Source organism: Solea senegalensis, linkage group LG8 (assembly GCF_019176455.1).
Source record: "Solea senegalensis isolate Sse05_10M linkage group LG8, IFAPA_SoseM_1, whole genome shotgun sequence".
NCBI classification, from domain to species: domain Eukaryota; kingdom Metazoa; phylum Chordata; class Actinopteri; order Pleuronectiformes; family Soleidae; genus Solea; species Solea senegalensis.
In genome coordinates this window covers 8,995,074-9,017,323 of record NC_058028.1, presented here as the reverse complement: position 1 = coordinate 9,017,323, position 22,250 = coordinate 8,995,074, and the positions used below count along the sequence as shown (strand labels likewise).

The 22,250-nt window shown below is 41.1% G+C and overlaps 4 protein-coding genes across 5 annotated transcripts; all 4 read right to left on the bottom strand.

Moving 5' to 3' along the window:
• Positions 1-540: 540 nt before the first annotated feature.
• Positions 541-20,674, bottom strand: LOC122772984 (claudin-4-like). Of its 2 annotated transcripts, XM_044031334.1 has the most exons (3): positions 20,625-20,674; positions 18,258-18,439; positions 541-1,858 (listed from the first exon to the last, which is right to left on the bottom strand). In XM_044031334.1, the coding sequence occupies exon 3, from the start codon at positions 1,833-1,835 to the stop codon at positions 1,200-1,202; it is 636 nt and encodes a 211-aa protein (XP_043887269.1). In that variant the 5' UTR covers positions 1,836-1,858; positions 18,258-18,439; positions 20,625-20,674; the 3' UTR covers positions 541-1,199. The 2 variants fall into 2 exon arrangements, with proteins under 2 accessions (XP_043887269.1, XP_043887268.1); XM_044031333.1 differs by lacking the exons at positions 18,258-18,439; positions 20,625-20,674 and adding an exon at positions 5,805-5,820.
• LOC122772991 (claudin-6-like) lies at positions 2,382-9,456 on the bottom strand. The gene is made up of 2 exons (XM_044031342.1): positions 8,894-9,456; positions 2,382-3,938 (listed from the first exon to the last, which is right to left on the bottom strand). The coding sequence occupies exons 1-2, from the start codon at positions 9,446-9,448 to the stop codon at positions 3,255-3,257; spliced, it is 1,239 nt and encodes a 412-aa protein (XP_043887277.1). The 5' UTR covers positions 9,449-9,456; the 3' UTR covers positions 2,382-3,254.
• On the bottom strand, positions 10,790-12,128 carry cldnf (claudin f). Its single transcript, XM_044031337.1, has one exon. It carries the CDS (start codon positions 11,941-11,943, stop codon positions 11,194-11,196), a length of 750 nt encoding a protein of 249 aa, XP_043887272.1. The 5' UTR covers positions 11,944-12,128; the 3' UTR covers positions 10,790-11,193.
• Positions 13,767-17,006, bottom strand: LOC122772992 (claudin-4-like). The gene is made up of 2 exons (XM_044031344.1): positions 16,416-17,006; positions 13,767-14,953 (listed from the first exon to the last, which is right to left on the bottom strand). The coding sequence occupies exons 1-2, from the start codon at positions 16,899-16,901 to the stop codon at positions 14,315-14,317; spliced, it is 1,125 nt and encodes a 374-aa protein (XP_043887279.1). The 5' UTR covers positions 16,902-17,006; the 3' UTR covers positions 13,767-14,314.
• Positions 20,675-22,250: the final 1,576 nt, after the last annotated feature.

The following is a 22,250-nucleotide window of genomic DNA, read 5'->3' as shown; positions in this document are numbered from 1 at the left end:
GGAGTGGTTGGTAGGTTTATGTTTCTTAGAAAAATCTAAAATAAGGAAGATAAGGTCTCAAAATAAGACAGTTGCACTTAAACGGCAGCCGCAGCAGATCAACAACTGTCCTCTCTTCTCTGTTGACGTTGGTGCAAGGAAAGTATTTGTTTACAAAGAGACAAAGCAGCAAAACAATGTGTTTACGATGGTGAAATAGACTTTCTTCTGTTAAAGGATTAGTGGGTAAGAATTACTGTCATCTAGTGGTGAGACTGTAGATTGTGTCTCACTCTCTTGACTCCGTCCTTTTCCAAACATTGGTTTTCACACACCAAAAAAAGATGTCATTCTTCTTTGTTTGCATTGTGAGCTTCAGTGTGTCAACATACAGGGTGTTTGTGCAGGTCCTGGAAGTCTTAAAAAGTCTGGAATTTTGTGTGAAAGTCTGGAAGAAAAGTTTAGCTCGTAGTAGAATTTTAGAGTCTGCACACGTTTGTGTGAAAATGATGCTCTTTTGGGATTTTTATTTGATTTTAAAATGTTTTGTCAGTACAACATCATTTCCTGTGAATTCTACATTCATTCATCCATTTATGCTTTTATTAAAGTTCAGCTAATCACTACAGGTCCAATCTCAACAAGAAAGCATGCATGCAAGTGTAAAACTACATTAGCCACTTAAAGGTCCAATGTGTGACATTTAAGAGGGTTTATTGCCATAAATGGAATAAAGTACCCATAACTATGTTTGTCTAAGTGTGTAATTGCTTCGGTTTTTGTAGCCTCACAATAAACCCTACATTGGTAGGGTTTATTGTGAGGTGCCTGAACTTTTCCAAAACAGAAAACATGTTTTTCAAGACATTGACTTGAAGTTCTAATGTGTAATATTTTAGAAGGTTTATTGGCAGAAATTCAATGCTACCAAAGTGTGTGAATGCTTTAAAATATGTCTTTTGGTTTTTGTCGCTGCCATCCACAATCTTTCTACCGAGTGTTTGTTTCATATTTTGAAGCAGACACTTACTGCACAAACAAAGATGAACTTCATGGTTCTCTGGTTTGTGAAGCCCTCTGTCGTTTCCTGTATGAAAAGGAAGGAACCACCATTAGATGTCAATAATTCTTACACCATGAAGCTTTAATATGGATCTACTGTGTTTGAGGCCACATCCCACACTTCAGTGTGTTGACTTGGTCTGGCCTTGATCCTCACTTCAGACGTAGTTCTTGAAGGCGTAGCTGCCCTGTGGGGGGGTCCTGGCACGTGTGTAGCCACTGTTGGGGAACCTGGCCCTCTGTGGTGGGCAGCTTGTGCACAGAATGGCGCCGCCGCAGAAGACCAGCCCAGAAGTGACAAAGCCAATATAAATGGCTGCTCCGAGCTCTCTCTTCAGGGCCTCAGGGACACGCGGGTTGTGGAAGTCACTGATGACGGTGTTGGCCGTCCAGGCAACAGCAGTTACGGTGGTCAGCGACGACAGGCAGAAGATGGCACCGGAGCTCAGCACCACCCGAGCCTTGATCCCCGGGTGGCCCAGGCAGTTGGTGCAGCGGGCACCCAGCAGGAAGATGAGGAAGCCCAAACATCCCAGGACCAGGCTGATGCAGATGAGGCCGCGGGCTGCCTGGAGGTCAGGTGACAGGTCCAGCAGGGCGTCATAGAGCTTACACTGCATCTGACCAGTGTACTCGCTGACACAGGTCATCCACAGACCCTCCCAGAACACCTGCATGACCACCAGATGGGTGCCGATGAATGCAGTCACCTTCCACATGGGCAGGGAGCAGATCAGGATGGTCCCAGCAACACCTATCATCGACAGGCTGATGCCCAGCTCCTGCAGAGCCATGGGACAGGAAGTAGACTCACACCCTGGAAAAAAGGACAAATATTAACTTCCTTTAATCTCATCCTGGCGTTTTATTAGTCCACACTATTCCCTGTGATTTTTATTTAAAACTACTTCTCTTACTTTATTTTTTCTCTGGGGTTTCCTTTAAACTGAATGTTAATTAACTAAGAAGTTAAGCTCAGAAATGAGGAAGGAAAGATATCATTTATTTTTTAATTTTGGAAACGTTTAGGTCCTTTCCAGTCTACTTGATATAATTTGGTAAAGATGTAGGTATTTTCTAGCCATGGATGCAAATGGCCACTAGGCGGCAGTATGCCACACAAATAAAAGCAATGGTAAAGCTCACAGCTTCAAAATAAGTAAATTAAAATCATGTCAAGAGCTGCCAGTGACTGGAGGTAAGATAGAGAATATGTTGGGAAAAACAACAATAATAATAAATAATAATATAATAAAATATAAATAATAACATTGTGTTACAGAATAAATGCTTACATAAAAGGAGAATATTACATTTATGTTTTGTGGTACACTCAGAACTGATTTTGAATTGTTTTATTTACAACTTTTTAAGCAAGAAATCATGAAATACTGCCACATTAATATAACCTTCATGTTAACATTAACCCCAGGATGTGACTTGATTTTAGAAACATCAATCTTTAAACCTCTTTGATGCTCAAGAGTAAATCCATGTATTACCAACATTGAGAGGAAATATGTATAGTTTCTTTATTTCTTTTTTTAAACATCGTCAGCTCTTCTGACCCATTCTGTGACGCCTGAGTTATTTGACTCCTTTTTTTATCTTTGATGTAGAAGCTGATAACATAGCACTCCCATGAGGTCAGTGGTAAACGTTGGATTTCTCACATCAGGAGTGTCAGGTTATATTTTCTTTCAAAAACAAATGAACACAAACATTTAAAAGTATATAAAGCTTTACTAACTAAACACCTCAGCCAACAGTAGGCATGTAAGTCTGTGACTCACTGTTTGTTTCCTGTGTGGTGATCTCGGGTAAATACCTGCCAAACGGGTTCTCGCACTTCTCTCGGTTTGCTTTTAATAACCACAGGTTGCATTTTTTTGAATAGGTAGCATCATGAAAACAGAAACACAGTGGAAACTAACTAACAAAGAAAGTCATTTAATGTGACAAATACAGTCACAAAGTTTTAGAATTTCCCAAACATTTCAAACACAGTTTCTTCACTTTAAACGATACCTGTATGTACAGTGGGCGTTCATTACCAAGGGTAATGTTCAGCTTTAAAGTCTCTTAAATTCAAACACACATTTCCTTCATCATGAATTGTCCTTTTTCTTCAGGCTTTTCAGCAGCTAATGAAAAGCTTAAAAAATCCTTCATTAAACTCCAAGTTTCTTGAGTACAAGCACAGAGGCTCATCTTCAAATATATGTCTTTGTTGGTGTCAAGGATCGGAACGAAGTGTCTTTATTGGTTGACTTGTTGAGGAGGTAGTTCACAGATGGGGGATGGTCTTCTTTGGGGGGACAGGTGGCACACAGGAGCCCCCCTCCCAGGAGCAGCAGGGCCCCGGCTCCCCAGCCGATGTACAGCGAGGCCCCGAGCTCCCTCTTCTGTGCGTCTATAAGCAGAGGGCTGTAAAAGTTCCTGATGATGGAGCCGGCAGTCCAGCAAACTGGGATGAGGCAGAGGAGCCCACTGATGATCAGCACCACGCCGGCCGCCACTGAGGCCCTCGCCTTGGCCCTCTCCTCTGCGACGAAGTTGGTGCACTTCCCACCAGCGAAAGCGATGAGGAGCCCCGCGATGCCCGTGATGATGGAAACCACAGTGAGGGCTCGAGCCGCCTGCAGGTCTGCGCTCAGAGCCAACATGGAGTCGTACACCTTACACTGCATCTGGCCTGTGCTCTGAACCACGCAGCTCATCCAGATGCCCTCCCATATGATCTGTGATGTCACTATGTTGTTGCCAATGAAAGCGGAGACCCTCCACATGGGCGCGCCACAGACGATGATCACCCCAATCCAGCCCAAAAGGGCCAGAGCACAGCCGGCCATCTGCATGCCCATGGAAGCCATTGTCCTCTGAGTCTCTCTGTGCGTCTGTGAGAAAATATTGCGAGCTGATCAGGTGTAAATGTGCATCTGAAGCAGAGAGAGGAACGAGAATGAAGAGAAGGAGGCGTGAAAGCCAAGCTATTAAGGACGCTTAGATTTCAGGGCCTGCCAAAGAATACCAGCCATGCCGGATTCTTTGTGTTCAAGGACAATGAAGGTTGGAGTTTCGATTATTATTCTCGTGGATGGTGATGAGGATTGTGTTACTCAAGGTTTTTTTGTGTCAACTTTGAATGTGACAGAAAAGACGTGTAGGCAGCTTGAATGCAGAGGGATGCAAAGAACACAATCGTGTTTGACGGACAGATCCTACAGTGACACTGTTTACACAAAAGGCAAGGCGCTGAAGCACTGAGACTTTGTATGTACAGTATGTGAGCACATGCATGTTCACACTGATTAGAATGATGGAGGTTATTTTAAAAGGGGAATTCCTTGCTTTGTTTACTGTCACTTCACATTTACAACTAATGAAATCTGGCAAATGTCAAATTACCTGTACATAGTTGGTGACATTTTTTTTCTTCTTTTTTAAACATTTAAATCCACACTGTGTCAAATAATTGCCCATGAGCTATCCTAAAGGCCACTTTATTAGGTACAGAAGGCACTTAATTAAGTAGCAGGAGTGGCACCTGGTGTGGTGTTCTGCTTCTGTAGCTTATTTACTTCACGGGTTTGACCTGTTGCGTGTTCAGAGATGGTCTCACATACTTAATGCATACCTTGGTTGTAAGAAGTGGTTATATAAATGACCATTGTGAGCTACTGTTGCCTCTCTATGTTTCCAATTCAATGTATTTATAAAGCACAACACTGCTGACCAAAGTGCTGTACATAATAAAGCAAAACATTCAAACACACAGAAACACAAACAGAGCACAACACACATACTGTGAGACAGACTTCAAAACAGGAAGTGATGACGCCTGCCTAATGTGTAGCAGCAAAGGCCCGATCACACCTGAGTGTTTTTTGGGACGACCAAAAGCTGCTGAATTAAGGCAGAGCCATATAAACAACCTCTGGTATCAAACAGGCATTGTCACCCAGTGAACTGCAGCCCACTGACTATTTTCTCTTTCGCAGACCACTCTCTGTAACCCTAGAGTGAATCGAGTGGTTGGGAGTGGATATTCCAATAGTTTTTGATATACTCAGACCAGCCCGTCAGGTATCAACAGAGACGCCACATTCAAAGTCAGTGAAATCACCTTTCTTCCTCATTCTGATGCTCGGTTTGAACTTCAGCAGGGCGTCTTGACCACGTGTACATGCCTACGTGAACTGAGTCGTGATTGGCCTATTATGTATTTTGTGAAAAAGCCGCAAGCGGTTGAACAGGTGTACCTAATAAAGTGGCTGGTGAGTGTCTATTGCCTGTTCTTTGATGGTTAAGGAGGGAGCTGGAGCCAAACTTCCCAGCTTACAGTGGGTAAGATGCATTGTACACCCTGGACAGATCGCCAGCTTATCACAGGCAGGACAAACAACCGTGCTCTCACATTCCCACCTACAGGAAGGAAGTACTCGGAGAGAACCAAGTGTAATGACGAGGTTGAAGGTTTTATTGCTCAACTTCCATTCAGAGCTCTTTTTACAACCACTGTAGTCCCCGCATAGAGGCTTTAGAATATAATCTTACTTCCGGGTTGTTCTCAGCCATAAAGAGTAGATCCACATGCATACTCCACACAGAAAACTCAAACTGAGAATCTATTGTCAAATACTGTCTGTGATAAATATACACATTTTTCTAACAACTTTGTTTATATGCATACAAACATAAAAAGGAAAAACAGCTGAAATGTGCTCATGGTAAATAAAAACGTAGATGTTTTGGTTAATTACTTTGCTCGGCTGGTGTTGCAACAGCGTGTGAAGAAAGTAATCACTCTCAGAAATCCTAACTGGTTCATTTAGTTTGTCTCTGCAATTTAAAATGGCAGCTGAGGAATGTGATACCAGCTCAGGGTGTGAACCAGCCTTACGTCACGTTTGTGTCTCAGAACATGGAGGAAATGCACATGTGACCATAAGGTCCTTGTCAATAGCAGTGTTGTAAATGTAACACAGTAGTAGAAATACTAATACTATTCACGTATATGTACTTTACTTTGTTATTTATATTTTTAGCAACTTTTAGCCCACTACATTTCCTCTCACTATCTTTGTTACTCGTTACTACCAAATAAAATCAGAAGAGGAAGAGTTGGTAATGGTCTGTATTTATATAGAGCATTTCTAGTCTTGATGAGCTGCTTTACACTCTTGTTTCTACACATTAACACATCGTTCATACTCATTCACATGCTGCAACATGGGGTTCAGTGTTTTGCTCAATGACACATAATAGACTAGCAGAGGCAGGAAATGAAACCACAGACCTAACCTTCCCCTACCACCGAGCCACCATTGTACAATCCTAACTCCTCACTTTTTTTTTTAATACTTTTACTTCTTAAACTCAAGTACATTTAATCACTTTTGATACAGTAAATGTCATATACTAGACTTTTACTTACTTTATACAAGACTCAGTTACATGATAAATATATAGATTATTACATACACTGTTCACTATAAGTTGCAGGTTTAGTGTGGGAGAAACAGATGATAATCATTTGTACATCATCACATGTACCGTATAGTTATTTTTGGAATTAGCTGTCTGTAAGGAACTAGGTCACTGTGGTTGTAAATGTCCATCATGAAACGCTATGCCAGTGGTTCTCAAAGTCTGGGTCATGACCACAGGTTTTTTTTTGTGTCCCCACAAAATCATTTTTTCCAACAAATCTTTACGATTCATGCGTATATATTTTAAATAACATTAATTTAAACAAACCTTTCAGGGAAATTATTAGTTTACCAATTCAATATTATACTAGGTGTCACATACGTGGCTGTAAATGAGTCGCAACATCAGAGGGGACAGAGCGTTTTCTGTTAAACATGCCCACTCACTGTCCACTTTTAAAATGCATCTGGCTTCTGACCCAGTGTGAGACATTGGTTTTATCTTCTTTATAGTTTTATTGTATGTGTTTTTTTGTGTTGTTTTTATTCTTTCTACAGTATTTTATTGTTTTATTGTTTGTTCTTAGGTCTATTAGGTCTCACATTTTATATTTTATTTGTTTTATTTATCTCTGATGTACAGCCCTTTGTTGTTTTAAAGTGCTATATAAATTAAGTTGGATTGGATTGGACAACTTAGATTTGGGTCATGACAGTTTAAAAACTAGTTTCTAACTTTCCCCCCCAAAACTGCTCTGAAAAACTGCGCTTTAAATATTATTTCCTTTACCAAATTCATTAAAACATATTTTCTTTTTTTATTTCTTTTTGTTTTTGATGATGTCTTATTTTGTTATTCACATTTTAATGACATATTTTCATTTGTAAAAACAACATAGAGTTTATTAGTTATGCCCAAAATGGTGACCACAAGACTGAGATTATGACCTTTTTGGATTATTTATTAGTCTGGTGACAAAGTATTTTAATTTCAATATTATCGGTTTACTTCACTCATGGACAATATTGCTAATCTGGGCATGGGCCTTGTACCTTTTTGGGACATAAATATATCTGAAGTTTGGAAAACCTGGGACTCCTATTGTCCCTTGAAATGCCCCCTGACTGCATCTTTTCTTCCTTGAGATTCTCTAAGTGCTGATGGTGTGTGCACTAAAAAAAAAATTTGGGTGGGACATTGGTCACACAAATAAATTAAGTTCATGGAAACGAAAAAAGTTATAAAATTGCTTCCTTTAGAGCTTAATTCAGGCAGATGTTTCTTCTCGTACAAACTAAACCGACACATTGCAGGTCAGCGTTCCTGTTAATTGGCACTCGGCTCTGTACAACTGGTTAAGCAGGTTTAACGCTTGCATGAGGAGTTCAAACAAGATGGATGTTTTCAAATGCACGTAAAATACACTGTAGTTGTGTTTTTATAAGTGCAGTCAGTCTGAAACAGACAGTTTCTTCCATGAATGAGAGACGGGAGGCGTCATCACTGAATCCCTCTATCGTGGTGTAATCAATGGACTATGTTTTGTCACTCCATGTAGATTCTTTCACTTCCTCGTCAATTATGCTGTACTTTTATTCAACGTTTCATTGTTTCTGCCGGCAAGAACACATCTGGCCCTCAAATTATTTACTACTACTATCAGTGATGACCTCGCTGTGATAGAACTTAAATCTAGCAGCAAGAATGTAAACTACAGCATAAATATGACTGCTCAACTCTGGATGAAGTAAACGAAGACACTTTCATATGAATTAAGTAAATATTTTTATTAAAAATCTGCAATTTCAATAAACACAAAACAAAGTGTTTCAACAATTGTAATGAAACAAAGATGCTTGTAAAATATTTTTACAAAATAAATTCACACTATATTACATCGTAGCTCTTTTTTCTGTCCTCTTTGCACAGCTCACATTTGCCAAACATTGAGAGAAAAATCAGGTTTGATACAAGCTTAATATAGAACAGCCGTCAATAAGTCCAGTCTTCATGCTGATGGAAGATTTTCACACCACATCTCTGCAATGCATTTCCTCGTTCTTTTTGAGAAACATTGTCGTCGCCTCCACCAAAAGACCTCTGAATTTCTCAGAAAATCAGTTTTATCACTTCAAAGTGAGACGTAATTTGTGGTGCTCTCAGCAACTCACAGCAGGAACTCAGGAAAGGAGGGTTACTCAAGGAAGGAGAAGATAGTTTTCAGTTTTTCCTCAGAAGAGCGGCGCTCTCACACGTAGGCCCGGCTGGTGGCTGTGGACCTGGCACCGGCGTACTTGACTGGATACTCTGGGCTTTCTTTGGATGGGCAGGAGCTGCAGAGGAGGGCACCACCCAGGAGAAGAAGAGCAGCTGTGCCCCAGCCGATGTAGAGCGCGGCCCCCAGCTCTCTCCTCTGCGCGTTGGTCATGATTGGGTTGTAGAAATCCCTGATGATGGTGTTGGCAGACCAGCACACAGGGATGAGGATGAGAACACCAGCGCAAATGAAGACAATCCCTGCGGCGATGGCCACCTTGGCTTTGGCGCTCTGGTTCTCCACAAAGTTGGTGCACTTGCCACCGGCAATGCCCAGGATGACGCCGAAGGCCGAGACGATAATGGCGATGACCACGAGAGCCCTGGCGGCCTGGAGGTCCTGAGGTAGAGCCAGGAGAGAGTCGTAGATCTTGCACTGCATCTGGCCCGTGCTCTGCGTGACACAGTTCATCCATAAGCCTTCCCAGATGACCTGCGCTGTCACAATGTTGGCTCCAATAAAGGCCGTGACCTTCCACATGGGGAGGGCGCACACGATGATCGTCCCCAGGAAGCCGATGATGGCCAGGGCAAAGCCCAGCATCTGTCGTCCCAATGACACCATGATGAGTCTGCTGAAGAGTGAAGGGTTTCTGGAGCAAGTAAAGTGTGTCAGATGAGTGTGGTTTGTAAAGCTGAATATAAGACTGTGGCACATCTGCTTCAGTTATAAGGATGTCTTTCACATGAAGGTGGAGTCACAGTGTCCTTCCCTCTGACCTGAAACCTGTGTGTAGTACAACTTTCCTGTCCAACCAGATTCTTCACATTATCCGTATGTCGATGGGGAGCAGTTTCGACGAGATGAACATCAATGACTCTATGTAAATGAGGCCCCGTGAAGACGCACCGCATTCCTCATTCAAACAATGCAGTGCCAGTGGCCAGCCTTTGATTGGGCCAATTACTGGAAGATCAGGTCCGGTCACTGGTTTCAGGTTTAAAAAACAACACCATCATGGGTGAGAGTATCACCGGATGTAAGACGTTTACAGAGAGCGCCATTTCCCCCGGTCTTACTCATGATTATGTTCCATCATTGCCAAATCTATAGCAGGAAATGAGCGAGGTTTTTTTTCCAATCAGAACGAAAGTTTTCACAATTACACATTAATGTTGTAGTTAATTACATCATAAATTAGTTAGTCCCTGGTTGGGACAGTGATAGAAAGATTCGACCTAAGACTATATTTAAGAAAATCATTATTATTTTACAAGAGATGAAGGAAAACTTAAACCACACACAATGGCAAAGATCAATATACAAAGAGTTTCTTATATTTCAAAAACCTTTATTCAGTATCCATTCACCCAGTTGTAATAGGGCCTTTTTGAAAACATAGTATTTACTGAAATTCAAATACATTTTTATGAAATTCAAGCATAGAATAAATAAACTTTTGGCGATTTTAAAAACCAGGAATTGGGTCAAATTTCAAAATAAAGGTTTGACTCATCCAGTTGAAGCCTTGTCGTGTTCTATACTGAGAGTTAAACATTTTTCCATGTAGTTAACATTTACATTTACTCAATTTGTGTTCGTTCCAACACTGTTGCTGCAGATATTGTTTGCTTTGCTACGTGTTTGATCCAAAACCAGTACTGCCGGGTTTAAATCAGCCTCATGCTGCATTTACCAAGTCTTTTCTTTGATTGTTTGGAATCACTGTTCCTTTGAAACTTGTTCTTTTTTGTCACCATTGTGGCTTTGTGCTTATATAAATATACAGCACACAGTTGTGTAGTTATAGTGTATCAGGGGGTGTAGAAAAATGTTTGTTTTTAAAATGGAAGAAATAGAAGCAGAATTGAAAAGGCTTGATTTGCTTCATTTGTTCATCAAATCTCTAAATGAACCAGTTTAATTATACCAGAAGAATCTTGTGTTCCTTGGAAATTTAATAAAGAATAATAAACCTGAATAACTTGACAAAAACTGGAATAATGTGTTGACCAGTCGTGCAAGTTGTGACAATGACTCCACAAATAAACATGAGAATATAGTAGTACAAAGATTTTATTGAATCTATGTCAAACAGCCTCAAAAATAAAGTGGCAACATGCAATCATCACAACAACTCACAATTTCATCACTATTTACAAAAGATGCTCCGCATGACAAGAAAAATAAATATATAACTGCTGGACTTTTGCACGTGAAAACCAACACAACCTCAGTGCACACAGTTGGGTTGACACAGCGTTTCTCACGTCACACGTATGATGTCACACATGATAAACGTTTCTACTTTAGAGCACGTAAGAGAAATCATTTCATTTAATCACATGATTGTTCGACCTACCAGTGTCTACAAGCACACTGTGTATTTTAGATACTGTTTTCTAGTGGTAAAAAAAAAATAAAAGAGAAACCTCAGTCTTTATCTCAGTGTCTCCTCAGTTTTACTGGTACTGCCTGACAGAGTATGTACTTGGTACTGCGTATGGTTTGGCGGGGACATATGTCCCTGATGCTGTGTACGGTCGGCTGGATGCAGGGGCGTACACAGGACCATACGTCGCTGGGTTTGTCGCTGGGCCTGAGTACGGGTACATTTGTCCAGGTGGGTAGTATCCATACATGGGTTTTTGAGGAGGACATGAGGTGGTCAGGATGATCCCACCGATCAGGAGAATTGCAGCAGAGGCCCAGCCGATGTAGATGGAGGCACCGATTTCCCTCTTCTGCGTCTCGATGGTCAAGGTGCTCGTGAAGTCCGAGATGGTGATGGTTGCAGACCAGCAGACCGGGATCAGCACCAGGATGGCGGCAAGAATGAGCAGACAGCCGCCGATGATGACCACATTGGCCTTTGAGGAATCTTTCTTCAAGCAGCTGGTGCACTTGGCTCCAATGAAGGTGATGATGAAGCCGATGAAACCAAAGACAAGCGAGATGATGACCAGAGCACGGGCGGCTTGCAGATCCGGGGTCAGCCTCATCACAGACTCGTTCAGCTTGCACTGCATTTGTCCCGTGCTCTGCATCACACAGTTCATCCACAGTCCATCCCAGATAATCTGGCCAGTCACGATGTTTGCGCCGATGTAGGAAGTCACTCTCCACATGGGGATGCCGCAGGTCACCGCCACCCCAACCAGGCCTATGAAGCTTATGATCTGACCTGCTGTTTCCTTGCCAATCCTCCCCATGGTGAAGAGGCTGTGTCTGTGGCAGGAGAGAGAATGGCTTCAAAGCAGAGCTCTGGTTCTCCTTCGCAGTGATACAGCTTTCTTGCTCCTCTGTGAGAGAATGTACAGGAGGAGGGCCGGCCGACTGTCAGGTGAGTTCTTCCTGCCAAACAAGATTCCTCCTCCTGCGAGCGACGAAGGAGTGGCACGCATTTTTAAACACTGCTTTAACTTTGGTGCTTGAAAAACAAACCTCCATATGCATTTTGACTGGAGGGAGGAGGGAGGATGGAGGCAGTGGGCGGAGTCAAAACAGCTCAGCAACTTCAAAGGTCCTGAAACCACCAGAGTGTAAATGATGGCAGACGATCAAATTACAGGTCACTATTGTTTTCACAATGAGGCTCTTTACAGATTGTTGATTGCAATTCAGAGTATTGATGGGGGCACCACACACACACACACAGACACAGTCTAGTTTCCATGACTTAAGACATTACATTCATTTCCTTGAGATTTAGTCTAACCTACTGGCCTAACTCAAATTTCACCTTAAAATTTAATAATTGATATTATGAGGACTTTTTGTCCCCATAAGGAAGGCAATTCCCCCATAAAGTGACTGTGTAAACAGCTTTAGGTCCCCACAACATGAGTAACACCTGGAAAAACAAACACACAGGTTTGCACAGCTAATTTGTTTTAGCTCATTGCAAGCAATGTCTCCCAACCTCAACCATAACATAATCATAATCTTAACCCAACTGCAATTCAAATCTTACAGTCACTCACTATAGCCAGGTTTGGTCCCCATGAGGACTACTGGACCAGACAAGGACAGTATTTATGCCAGAAAAGGTCCTGAAAGAGTACAAACACACACACACAAATTGCATAACCAAAAGTTAGTCTAGTCTAAAGAAACAAAAGCAGGAAATTGTGGGGTTAATTTCTGCTTTGCTTCATTTTAGCTCAATTCGGCTTCTATTATAATCACTCATGTTTCAGAAACAGTTATAGTAAAAAATTAAATTACACCATGATGAAAATCAGATAATCAAGTCTTTTTAACTGACCTTCAGTTCAGTTTGAGTCACTGACTAACTAATAAATTATAGAGTGCGCTTCTCACAGTAATTCTAAACTACTCACCACACTGATATAATAGTGCAAGGACAGACATTTAAGTGCGGGGAGGGAATAAAAGAGGCACCAAACTTTCTGGTAGAAGCCAGAGGTTAAAAAATAGTGTCGATTCAAAATGAGCCCACACAAATATCAGGACTCAAGTTGTGGATGAGTTAAAGCTAAGGAGAAAAGAAAGGTTTTAGGAGACACAGAAAGTAAGTCTCATCAAATGCAGCTCAAATCTGTTGTCTAAAGAAGCTGTTGACACTTCTTCTCACTCAGTAACCCGATACTGTGCCGACTGTTATTTCCACACTGATGACGGAAGTTTATTCTGAGACAGCTGATGAAGAAATAATAAATCTCTACATGTTCATCTTTTGTTGTTGTTGTTCATCTGTCTGCATGTCTGTCCAATTTCCATGAAACTTGGCGCTAGGGTGGAGCGCGACTCAAAGAACCTGTTCCATTTTTGTCGTCACCTGCTTTACTAAAACACATTTCATATCATAGAAAATGGTACTTTCCTACTTTCTTTTAAGATCACGAGTAAAAACAAACCAAAACTAAAACCTTCAAGATGTCGTCTATCAGCAGTGAAATAACATTTTATTTTTGGAAATTTCACCAGTGGTTTATTTTCCATTCTCCTTTCATTATACGATCATATTTACCACATAATGTGGAGTGGAATGATGTGAGGGAAACATTAAGCATTCAATAACAATGTGCTTTATTTACAGGGATAGAAAAGTACAATCTCCCCCAAACGAACACGGAAACTCCCACAGGGTCTGGTGCTTAAATGTCACAGACAATACATTTTTTTATTTTATATTTTTGAAATGCTCAACACAAGAAAGATGTGTGAGAGAAAAAAAAAAAAAAGAGTCAAAAGGTCAAACATGAAGGAAACGCAATAAAATCGCAATAAAAACAGTTAGAACCACAAGGATAATCAGACGAAATATTTACAAGACCAAATCAGTCTAGGAGTTGTTGTTTTTTTTACATTACAATGCTAATGCTAACATTGATGATGACATTGTTCCACCAAGGCGTGACCAACAGAAACTGTCACAGGAAACGTCCCCTGAGATGAGGGTCAACTAGCTAAATACACTAACTGCAGAAAGAGCTCACAGCATATTTGCACTTCCTGTTAATATATGTTTTAACCTAAGCGCTAAAGCAAATTTTCATTTCCCACTGCTGTGTTTCCAGTCACATTGAAACTCCACGTAGGGAAAAAGACAAAAGACTTTCACACATATTCTCTTGACGTAGACATTGACTTCACAGGTGTGAATTTGGGCACATAGTGGGGGTGCTGTTGGTGTTTGGGTGGGCAGTTCCAGCACAGAAGCCCCCCTCCCATTAGCAGCAGTGCAGAAGCCGCCCAGCCGATGTAGAGCGCCGCTCCCAGCTCGTACCTCTGGGCATTAATCACCATCGGGTTGTAGAAGTTTCTGATGATGGTGTTGGCCGACCAGGAGACCGGAATGAGACAGAGCACACCCGAGACGATGAAGAGAACTCCAGCCAAGATGCACGTCTTGGCCTTGGCTCGCTCGTCCTCGATGCAGTTAGTGCACTTCCCTCCGGCGACTGACAACACCACTCCGAAGATCCCAGTCAGGATGGAGATGATGATCATGGCGCGTGCGGCCTGCAGGTCCTGCGACAGAGCCAGCATGGAGTCGTACACCTTGCACTGCATCTGACCTGTGCTCTGCACCACACAGTTCATCCACATGCCCTGCCAGATGGTCTGAGCCGTGATGATGTTGGCCCCAATGAAAGCAGTCACCTTCCACATGGGTAGGGCGCACACCACCACGACCATTAACCAGCCAATCAGAGACATCGATATGCCAACGATCTGAATCCCCTGAGAAACCATCTTCCTGCTTCTGCTTGTTAAAATCCCCAAAAAGAAAGACAGGTGGGACGGTGCAGGCTCTTATTTATAGGGTTGTTGTGTGAGAAGCTGGGACAGAGACATGAGGGTATGTGATACCACAGTGCTCGCCTCCTATTGGCTGCACAGAGTTTACACACAAACAGAAACCAGTGACCTTTACGAGTGCTGACCTGCCACAAATTCAGGGCTTCAAGGTCAGAAACGAACTTCCTCATGCCTTAACTTTTAACTCTCTAATATTTAGAATAAAAAGCAAATTCACTCAAACTAAAAAGTTTAATAACTTGTTCAAAGAGTAAATTGAATGTCCCTTCAACCTGTTCAAGACAAAACGTGGACAAAACTGTGTCATTAATTCAACTTTTTAGAGTTTTTTTTAGTTTTTTTAGACAATTGAACATTTTTGAATAAAACTACTGTTACCTGCATGAGCACGAGTGAGAAGGAATTATAGGATGTATAAGGACGTAGGATGATTCTTTAAAGCAAGGGGGCAGTGTTGGACAAAACATCACTTATGTCAAGCACAGCAGAGATCTACATACATATTATAATTCATATTAGTATTACACAGACATCTATTGTTCTGGATGTTTTAATCCAGGAGAACATCATAGATGTCAACTGCCCTTAAGCACCACTATGAACTAACTACTACTTCTTTCCATGACAATATAGTTGAATTCATATAAAGTTCCTGTAGAATAACTTTTTCAATGATTGTTTTTATCTACTTTCACCAAAACGTTGAAGAACGTTTTTTTTTTTCTAAAGGTGATAGGAGCAGCTAAAGTCAAACTGTAGAATGTTTTGTTACTTATGTTAATAGTTTTTATATGTTATGGCAAACAAGTGACACACCACCTCATGTTTTCTTTCTTTACTTTCATAACAAATTATAAAAACAGAAAGAACACAAAACAAAATCATTCAATGTTGACAATAATAATCTTTATTTACAGTTTAAAAACATCATGTACAAAACACTTTTTCCTTTTTAAATGAAATGATATGTAAAAAGCCACAAAAATAACAATACCATAGAGGAATACACAACTCATCAAAGTAACAGAGAAAATGTTCCATCTTTCTGTGGAAGTCTGTCCACAGGAACAGAACAGTTGTGTGGGTGTGGTCCACATATGACGAAAACCAACCCAGATGTGCGGTAACTCAACATCAAAGTACTGTGATCTGGATAAAAATCAACATGAAATTCAAATCATGCTCAATCTAAAAATATGAATTCATTTCATGGACCACAAAGTCTTTCTTCAGTCTCTAGTCCCTCTCGTCTCTGTCCTCAGACATAGTCTTTGGATGTAGTTGAACGGGCAGCCGAGTACTTGGCAGAGTAGTTATCCTTGGGAGGGCAGTTAGCGCAGAGGAATGCACCGCCCAGGATGAGAAGGCCGGCGGACCCCCAGCCGATGAAGAGCGCAGCCCCCAGCTCCTTCTTCTGAGGGTTGACCATGAGTGGGTTGTAGAAGTTGTTAATGATGGTGTTTGCTGTCCAGGACACGGGGATGAGGCACAGGACACCAGCGATGATGAAGATGATGCCAGATGCAACGCTGATTTTGGCTTTGGCTGCTTCGTCCTCCACGCAGTTGGTGCACTTGCCCCCCGCAATGGACAGGAGGATGCCGATGATGCCGATCAGGATAGAGATGATGATGAGGGCCCGAGCGGCCTGGAGGTCCCGGGAAAGAGCCAGCATGGAGTCGTAGACCTTGCACTGCATCTGGCCCGTGCTCTGGACCACGCAGGTCATCCAGATGCCCTCCCAAGTGGTTTGAGCAGTGACAATGTTCTGGCCCACGAAAGCGGTCACTTTCCATTGGGGCAGAGCACAGGTAACAATGGCCCCGATCCAGCCAATGATGCAGAGGGCAATGCCCAACATCTGTAAACCAGCTGCTACCATGTTTCCTCAGAAAGCTTCTTATGTAGACGTCCAACAACAAAAAAAGTCCAACGGTTCTGTCTCGGGAAGTGTTGCTTGTGAGATCCACAAGAGTAAATGTTTAGACAGGGTTGGAGCGGGTCTTTTATACAGTTAACCCGGGAGGGGCTTGACACACACACACACACACACACTGTCATACAGAGCTGTGACGAAGTGACTGCCCTCACCGTCCCCACTCCCAGCCCTGGGCATGTGTCATCATGTCAGTTTCTTTTTGCAGGTGCATCAACCATCACACTGACTCACAGTCACTGAGATCAACTGAGCAGACTCTCAAAAATACCTTCAGCCACACCCTCAAAATCTTCTTTTTCGTCTTGTCTGTTCTGTGATAAAATTACGACACTGCTTGCATGTCACACTCTTGTGTGTGTGTGTGTGTGTGTGTGTATAAAATGTCAGCTTTTAGGAACCGTCAGCTGTTTTATAATTATTACTAAGTATTAGTAGTAATTTTCCTCATTTTGGTTGGAACTAAAATGAGGAATTTACCAGAGTCACACATTAAAGTAAAACAAGGAGAACAAACTGTCACTTCCTTTATTCCAATAAAGCAGAAGACATTTAATCAAATGTTGACAGGTTTTTTGTTTTGTATTTCCTGGGGGGGTGGGGGGGGATGCTGACATTGGACCCCTGATCTTTTCAGCTGAGGGAGTTTCAGGTAGAATCACACACACGGCTCTGTTTGCAGCATTTGTTCTCAGTGAAAATGATTAGCACACTTTTTTAAAAACAACATTTTATAGTTTGATATGACAGTGTAATAGACCATATGTGTTTAATCGATCTCCTATCAGCCCTTGCTTTTACTGTGTTATTCTCCTGTCGACAGAGATTTGTTCTATGATCTGTAATTTTAAACACTGCCGCGAACAGAATCCACCTGATATCTCCACACTGGGTTGTTCATTATGGCGCAACACAACCGCAGCGTCTTTAAGATCGTCACCGAACAGGAACAGCCAGAGCAGGACATTCTCTGTGGTCACTTTTCAATAATGAGTGACTTCAACAAACCAGACACTGTTTTCAGTCACCAGTTATTGCACCAGTGTAACCAACGGTGTACACATCACACCCTGCACCGATCACACGGATTAAACGAGGCCCATAATGCAGCAAAAATACAAATATTTTCAAAGGTCAAAACAAAAACAAGGACTTTTGATAAAGATGCAATGAAAACAGTTGCTCTTAACTAAATCCTATGTGTCTTCCAACTCCTATCACACAGACCCATGACGCTATAAGACTTTTTATGATGCATAATCCAGAGAGGATTGAAATCCGAAGAGTTAAAACATAGCTGACCTTTCAGTGATGTCGACGTCAGGCAGAAGGAGGTCACAGCCCTGTCTGTCGTCTTTGGAGGAAAATGTGCAGCCCGCGTCCTTCTTGAATCAGCAGCAGTCGTCCACAGCAGTAAGAGGACGCCAGGGAAGAAGATGTTGGAAAAACGGCAAACACAATGCCGAGTGATTCCATTTGACAAACTGTTGTAAAAAAAAAAAGGGGGGGAAAAAAAAAGAGGGAATAGTGAGAAGGGGCAACGAGAGAAGGGAATCGGATTGTTTCACAAATGAATAGAGGCAGTGTTTAAGAGCCAAAAACTGCCGTTAGGACTATAATGCCTCTATTTTATCCAAGGTAAGATCTTTAAAGTGACTTTGGGCTGGATATGGGGATTGGGTTCCACACAGAAGGAAGGACAGAGGAATTTTCACAATTAAGACTCTGAGGAGAGATGGTTTCAGGGTGAGATTAGTCCTGATGTGGAGCTGCCACTGGGAACGTGCCTTATACCACAAAGAGTAAAACATGGCGCCCTTACCCGCACAAGAACCAACTTATCAATGTATACATGTGCACTTTTTCAAATCAGACTGACGAGGGCAATTTGAATCAGCAGAATCTTTTTTTCACGACTCCAGCAGCGGTGGGAAACTGCCACAGGGCAACAAGGTGACAAGTGTCAGCAGGTAGAGTGAGACAAGTCCAGACTTCACAGTAACGGCTGGATCTGGCTCCACCCAACCCTTCAGTTAAAAAGGCTGGGTCATTATTCATATTCATACAAAGTCAAAAATATTTGATCAGCCTGCAGAACATGTGAAGTGTATCACATTTCTTAGAGAATCTTAGTGTGCACGGATAAAAACTGACAGATATGTATCAAACGTTTTTATATATAAAATATGGACAGTCCATTGCAGAGCCAACGTACAACGAGACAAACAACCAGTCACTCTCACATCGACAGTGTGTGAGCGGAGGTGTCAAACTGGTGGCCCCCAATCCATTACATGTGGCCCACCACTTAATATCATGTTATAATGAAAACAGGGCCCGTGAACTCCACTTCTATTAACCATAGAACATATGGCAAATTAGGCTTGATTAGTGTTTTAATTACAGTCCATGTCATTATTTTCTTTACTAATTTAAGATTAATTTCGGACAGTTTTTGATATTAACCCTTAGAACACAGCATTTCAGCTGTTTTTTTCCATTTTTACGTTTAAACATACAGTATATACACAGTCATTTCAGCACAATAATTTTCACCAACTATATAAACACACCTGAGCAAAAATGTACTCAAAAGGTTTAATATCGGCTTGAATTTATGAAATTTGGCTTGTTTTATGAACAAAAAGAAAAGAAAAATGCTCTATTTTGTGACCCCCGCATAATTATTAGTACTTTATATCACTACTAAAAATGATGCAACATAAAGTCAATCATAACTTTGACTCTATAGTGCGACTATAGAGTCACCTGCGACTTCACAGTTGTTTTTTCCCTACTTCTTTTCTCCACACCTGCCCCCTGTTGACCAGAATAGATGCTCAATGGTCTTCCGGTCATTTAGTTTAGTGTGTCCAGTTTAAACTAATGACCAAACTGAATGTTTGTGGACTGTTGGAGAATGAGGGAGCCACCCCTAGGATCTGTAGGTTGTTACATACACGACATTGACTTTTGTGGTTTGGTGCCAAAAGTGAGAAGAAAAAATAAGGCTAAGATAAATAGATGGCAAAGTAAAGTCGTCTTCATAGAAAAAATAGCAAAATACAACATAACACATTCAATTCAATTGTATTTGTATTGCACCAAACTGGAACAGCAGGAGAGGAGGAGGATACTATAGAGACACTGTAGAGAGCATCTCATCCAAGGATGGATGACAATAATAACATTAATAGTAATAGAACATGTTGCCCACATTAATAAAAAAGTCTAAAAGTCAGGTATTAACTTCAAGAATTAGTATTTATTAAGTATTTAATGTTCTGTCGTCTCCACACATTGAACATCATTTTGGTTGATGAAGTTCTTCGAGTACTTCCTCTTACTCAGCCTACTTGTTTTAGAATAATTTGCGGAACACGTCAAAGCTTGTAAACAAATCTTTATCTAAATGAAAGATCTTACACATGAGTTAAAAGTCCTTGTAACAAAACACCAGCTGTGTGTGTGATGTGACGGTGTAAAACATAAAAACTATGTCTTTATTTGTGAGATAACTAAAACAATTTCTTGCTGAGAATATGTCATTTTACTAGCTTTGCCTCCACTAAAGAAAATCACATTTTTGATTACAGTGTTTGGGTTTTTCAGGAGAAAAACAAACAAAGCCTGAAGTTTCATGCATCACACGGGGAAGAATGTATGTACCTGCGTGTGATGTCATCATAGCGAGGCCCTGGGGCTGTTGTCCGGGTACAGTCACAGTTTCAGTGTGTAATTTAAGCTCAGCGACCATCACCGTGGGTTCCTCGGTGAGTCACACGTGTTCAGACAAGTCAAATAATCGCATGACACAAACAGGAAGCCTGTGGAAGAGATGATGAGAGATGTTTACTCTTTTACATATTTCAATATGACAAAGTTGTTTTACAAACAAACACTGTTTTTAAGTTTTCTTCTGTTATCAGAACACCATGATTCAGGCACTTCTCTCTTTGTAGAGCTGCTCTTGTTATTTATTGGCTGTGTGGGATGTTTCTCCTTCCGTAATTTCAGATACACTGAAGTGAAATATGAAGTGATATATACATACGTTAGCGGTCATACAAATCAGTTTTACACACTCTGACTCATGACTCTGGTCGTGAAATGGGGAATGACTACGCTTTTTTTTAGCTGTGAAAACTGTTTGTCCCATTTGTGAGAATGATGACTTTAAAAAAAAATTAAAAACATCTTCCGTGTTCTTTTTTGACTCCTTCACTGCACTTTACATGCATCAGTGGTGAAACAAACATCTAAAAGAAAGGTTTAAATGAAATGTATTATGAAAACGGGTCATAAATAACCTTAAAAGGGAGAAGAAGAAAATAACAACCGACACAGACAGCTGCGCGGAACTGAAACCAGTCTGACTTGTTCCCGCTCCCATAACAGGTGAATATTTTGCAAGGTGCTGTAACAAGTTACTGCATGTGAGTGTTCTCAGTGTATAAGAGGTTAGGTGCACCTGCTGTTGCCATGGTGAGCTGCCTGAATAATGACGAAGTTTGATTTGAATAAAAACATAACAGAACGACCTGTGGTCCACAAAGACCTTCAGGGTGATTTCACTGTAAGACATTAACGTTCAGTCGACAGAGATGTTAGAAACTGTGGTTAATAAAAGAAAAGTTTCAGTTTGACTGTATTTGAATTGATCTAAGATAAGATAAGCTATTCCTTTATGCGCCCCTGCAATGGGGAAATTCACAGTGTAACAGCAGCAAAGAGAGTAAAGTTACAGCTAACAAATTATAATAAACATGCATTTTCACATTTGTGAATGTACATTATATAGAAAATATCAATAAGACTATTGTATAACAGAATATACATTACAGACATTAAGTTACCAGAATATATAAGCACTATGAGCTTGAAATTTACAGTAAACAGCACATGAGACATTGTACGTGTGTGTGTGTGTGTGTGTGTATATGTATACATATATATTTTTTTAAGTCTCAACAAGATACATTTCTCCCAAAAAGACACAGAAGAAAGTTAATGAAACAGTTCAACACAATGTTGCTGAACAAAAACAAAGACAAAGGAAGTCCTGTCCTGCATTTACTGCATGTGAACCTAATGCTCTATAACAGCTGTGACCAATAAAGCGTGGGTCCGGTAGTGCAGCTGGACAGTGAAAGGTCACTAAATATAAAATAAATGTAGTTTTATGTTACTCTAATATATATATATATATATATATACATACATACATACAACCACATGCATGTGTTGAAAAGATATGCAAGTTCACAATAAAGAGAAGTGGACTAATGGTCAACC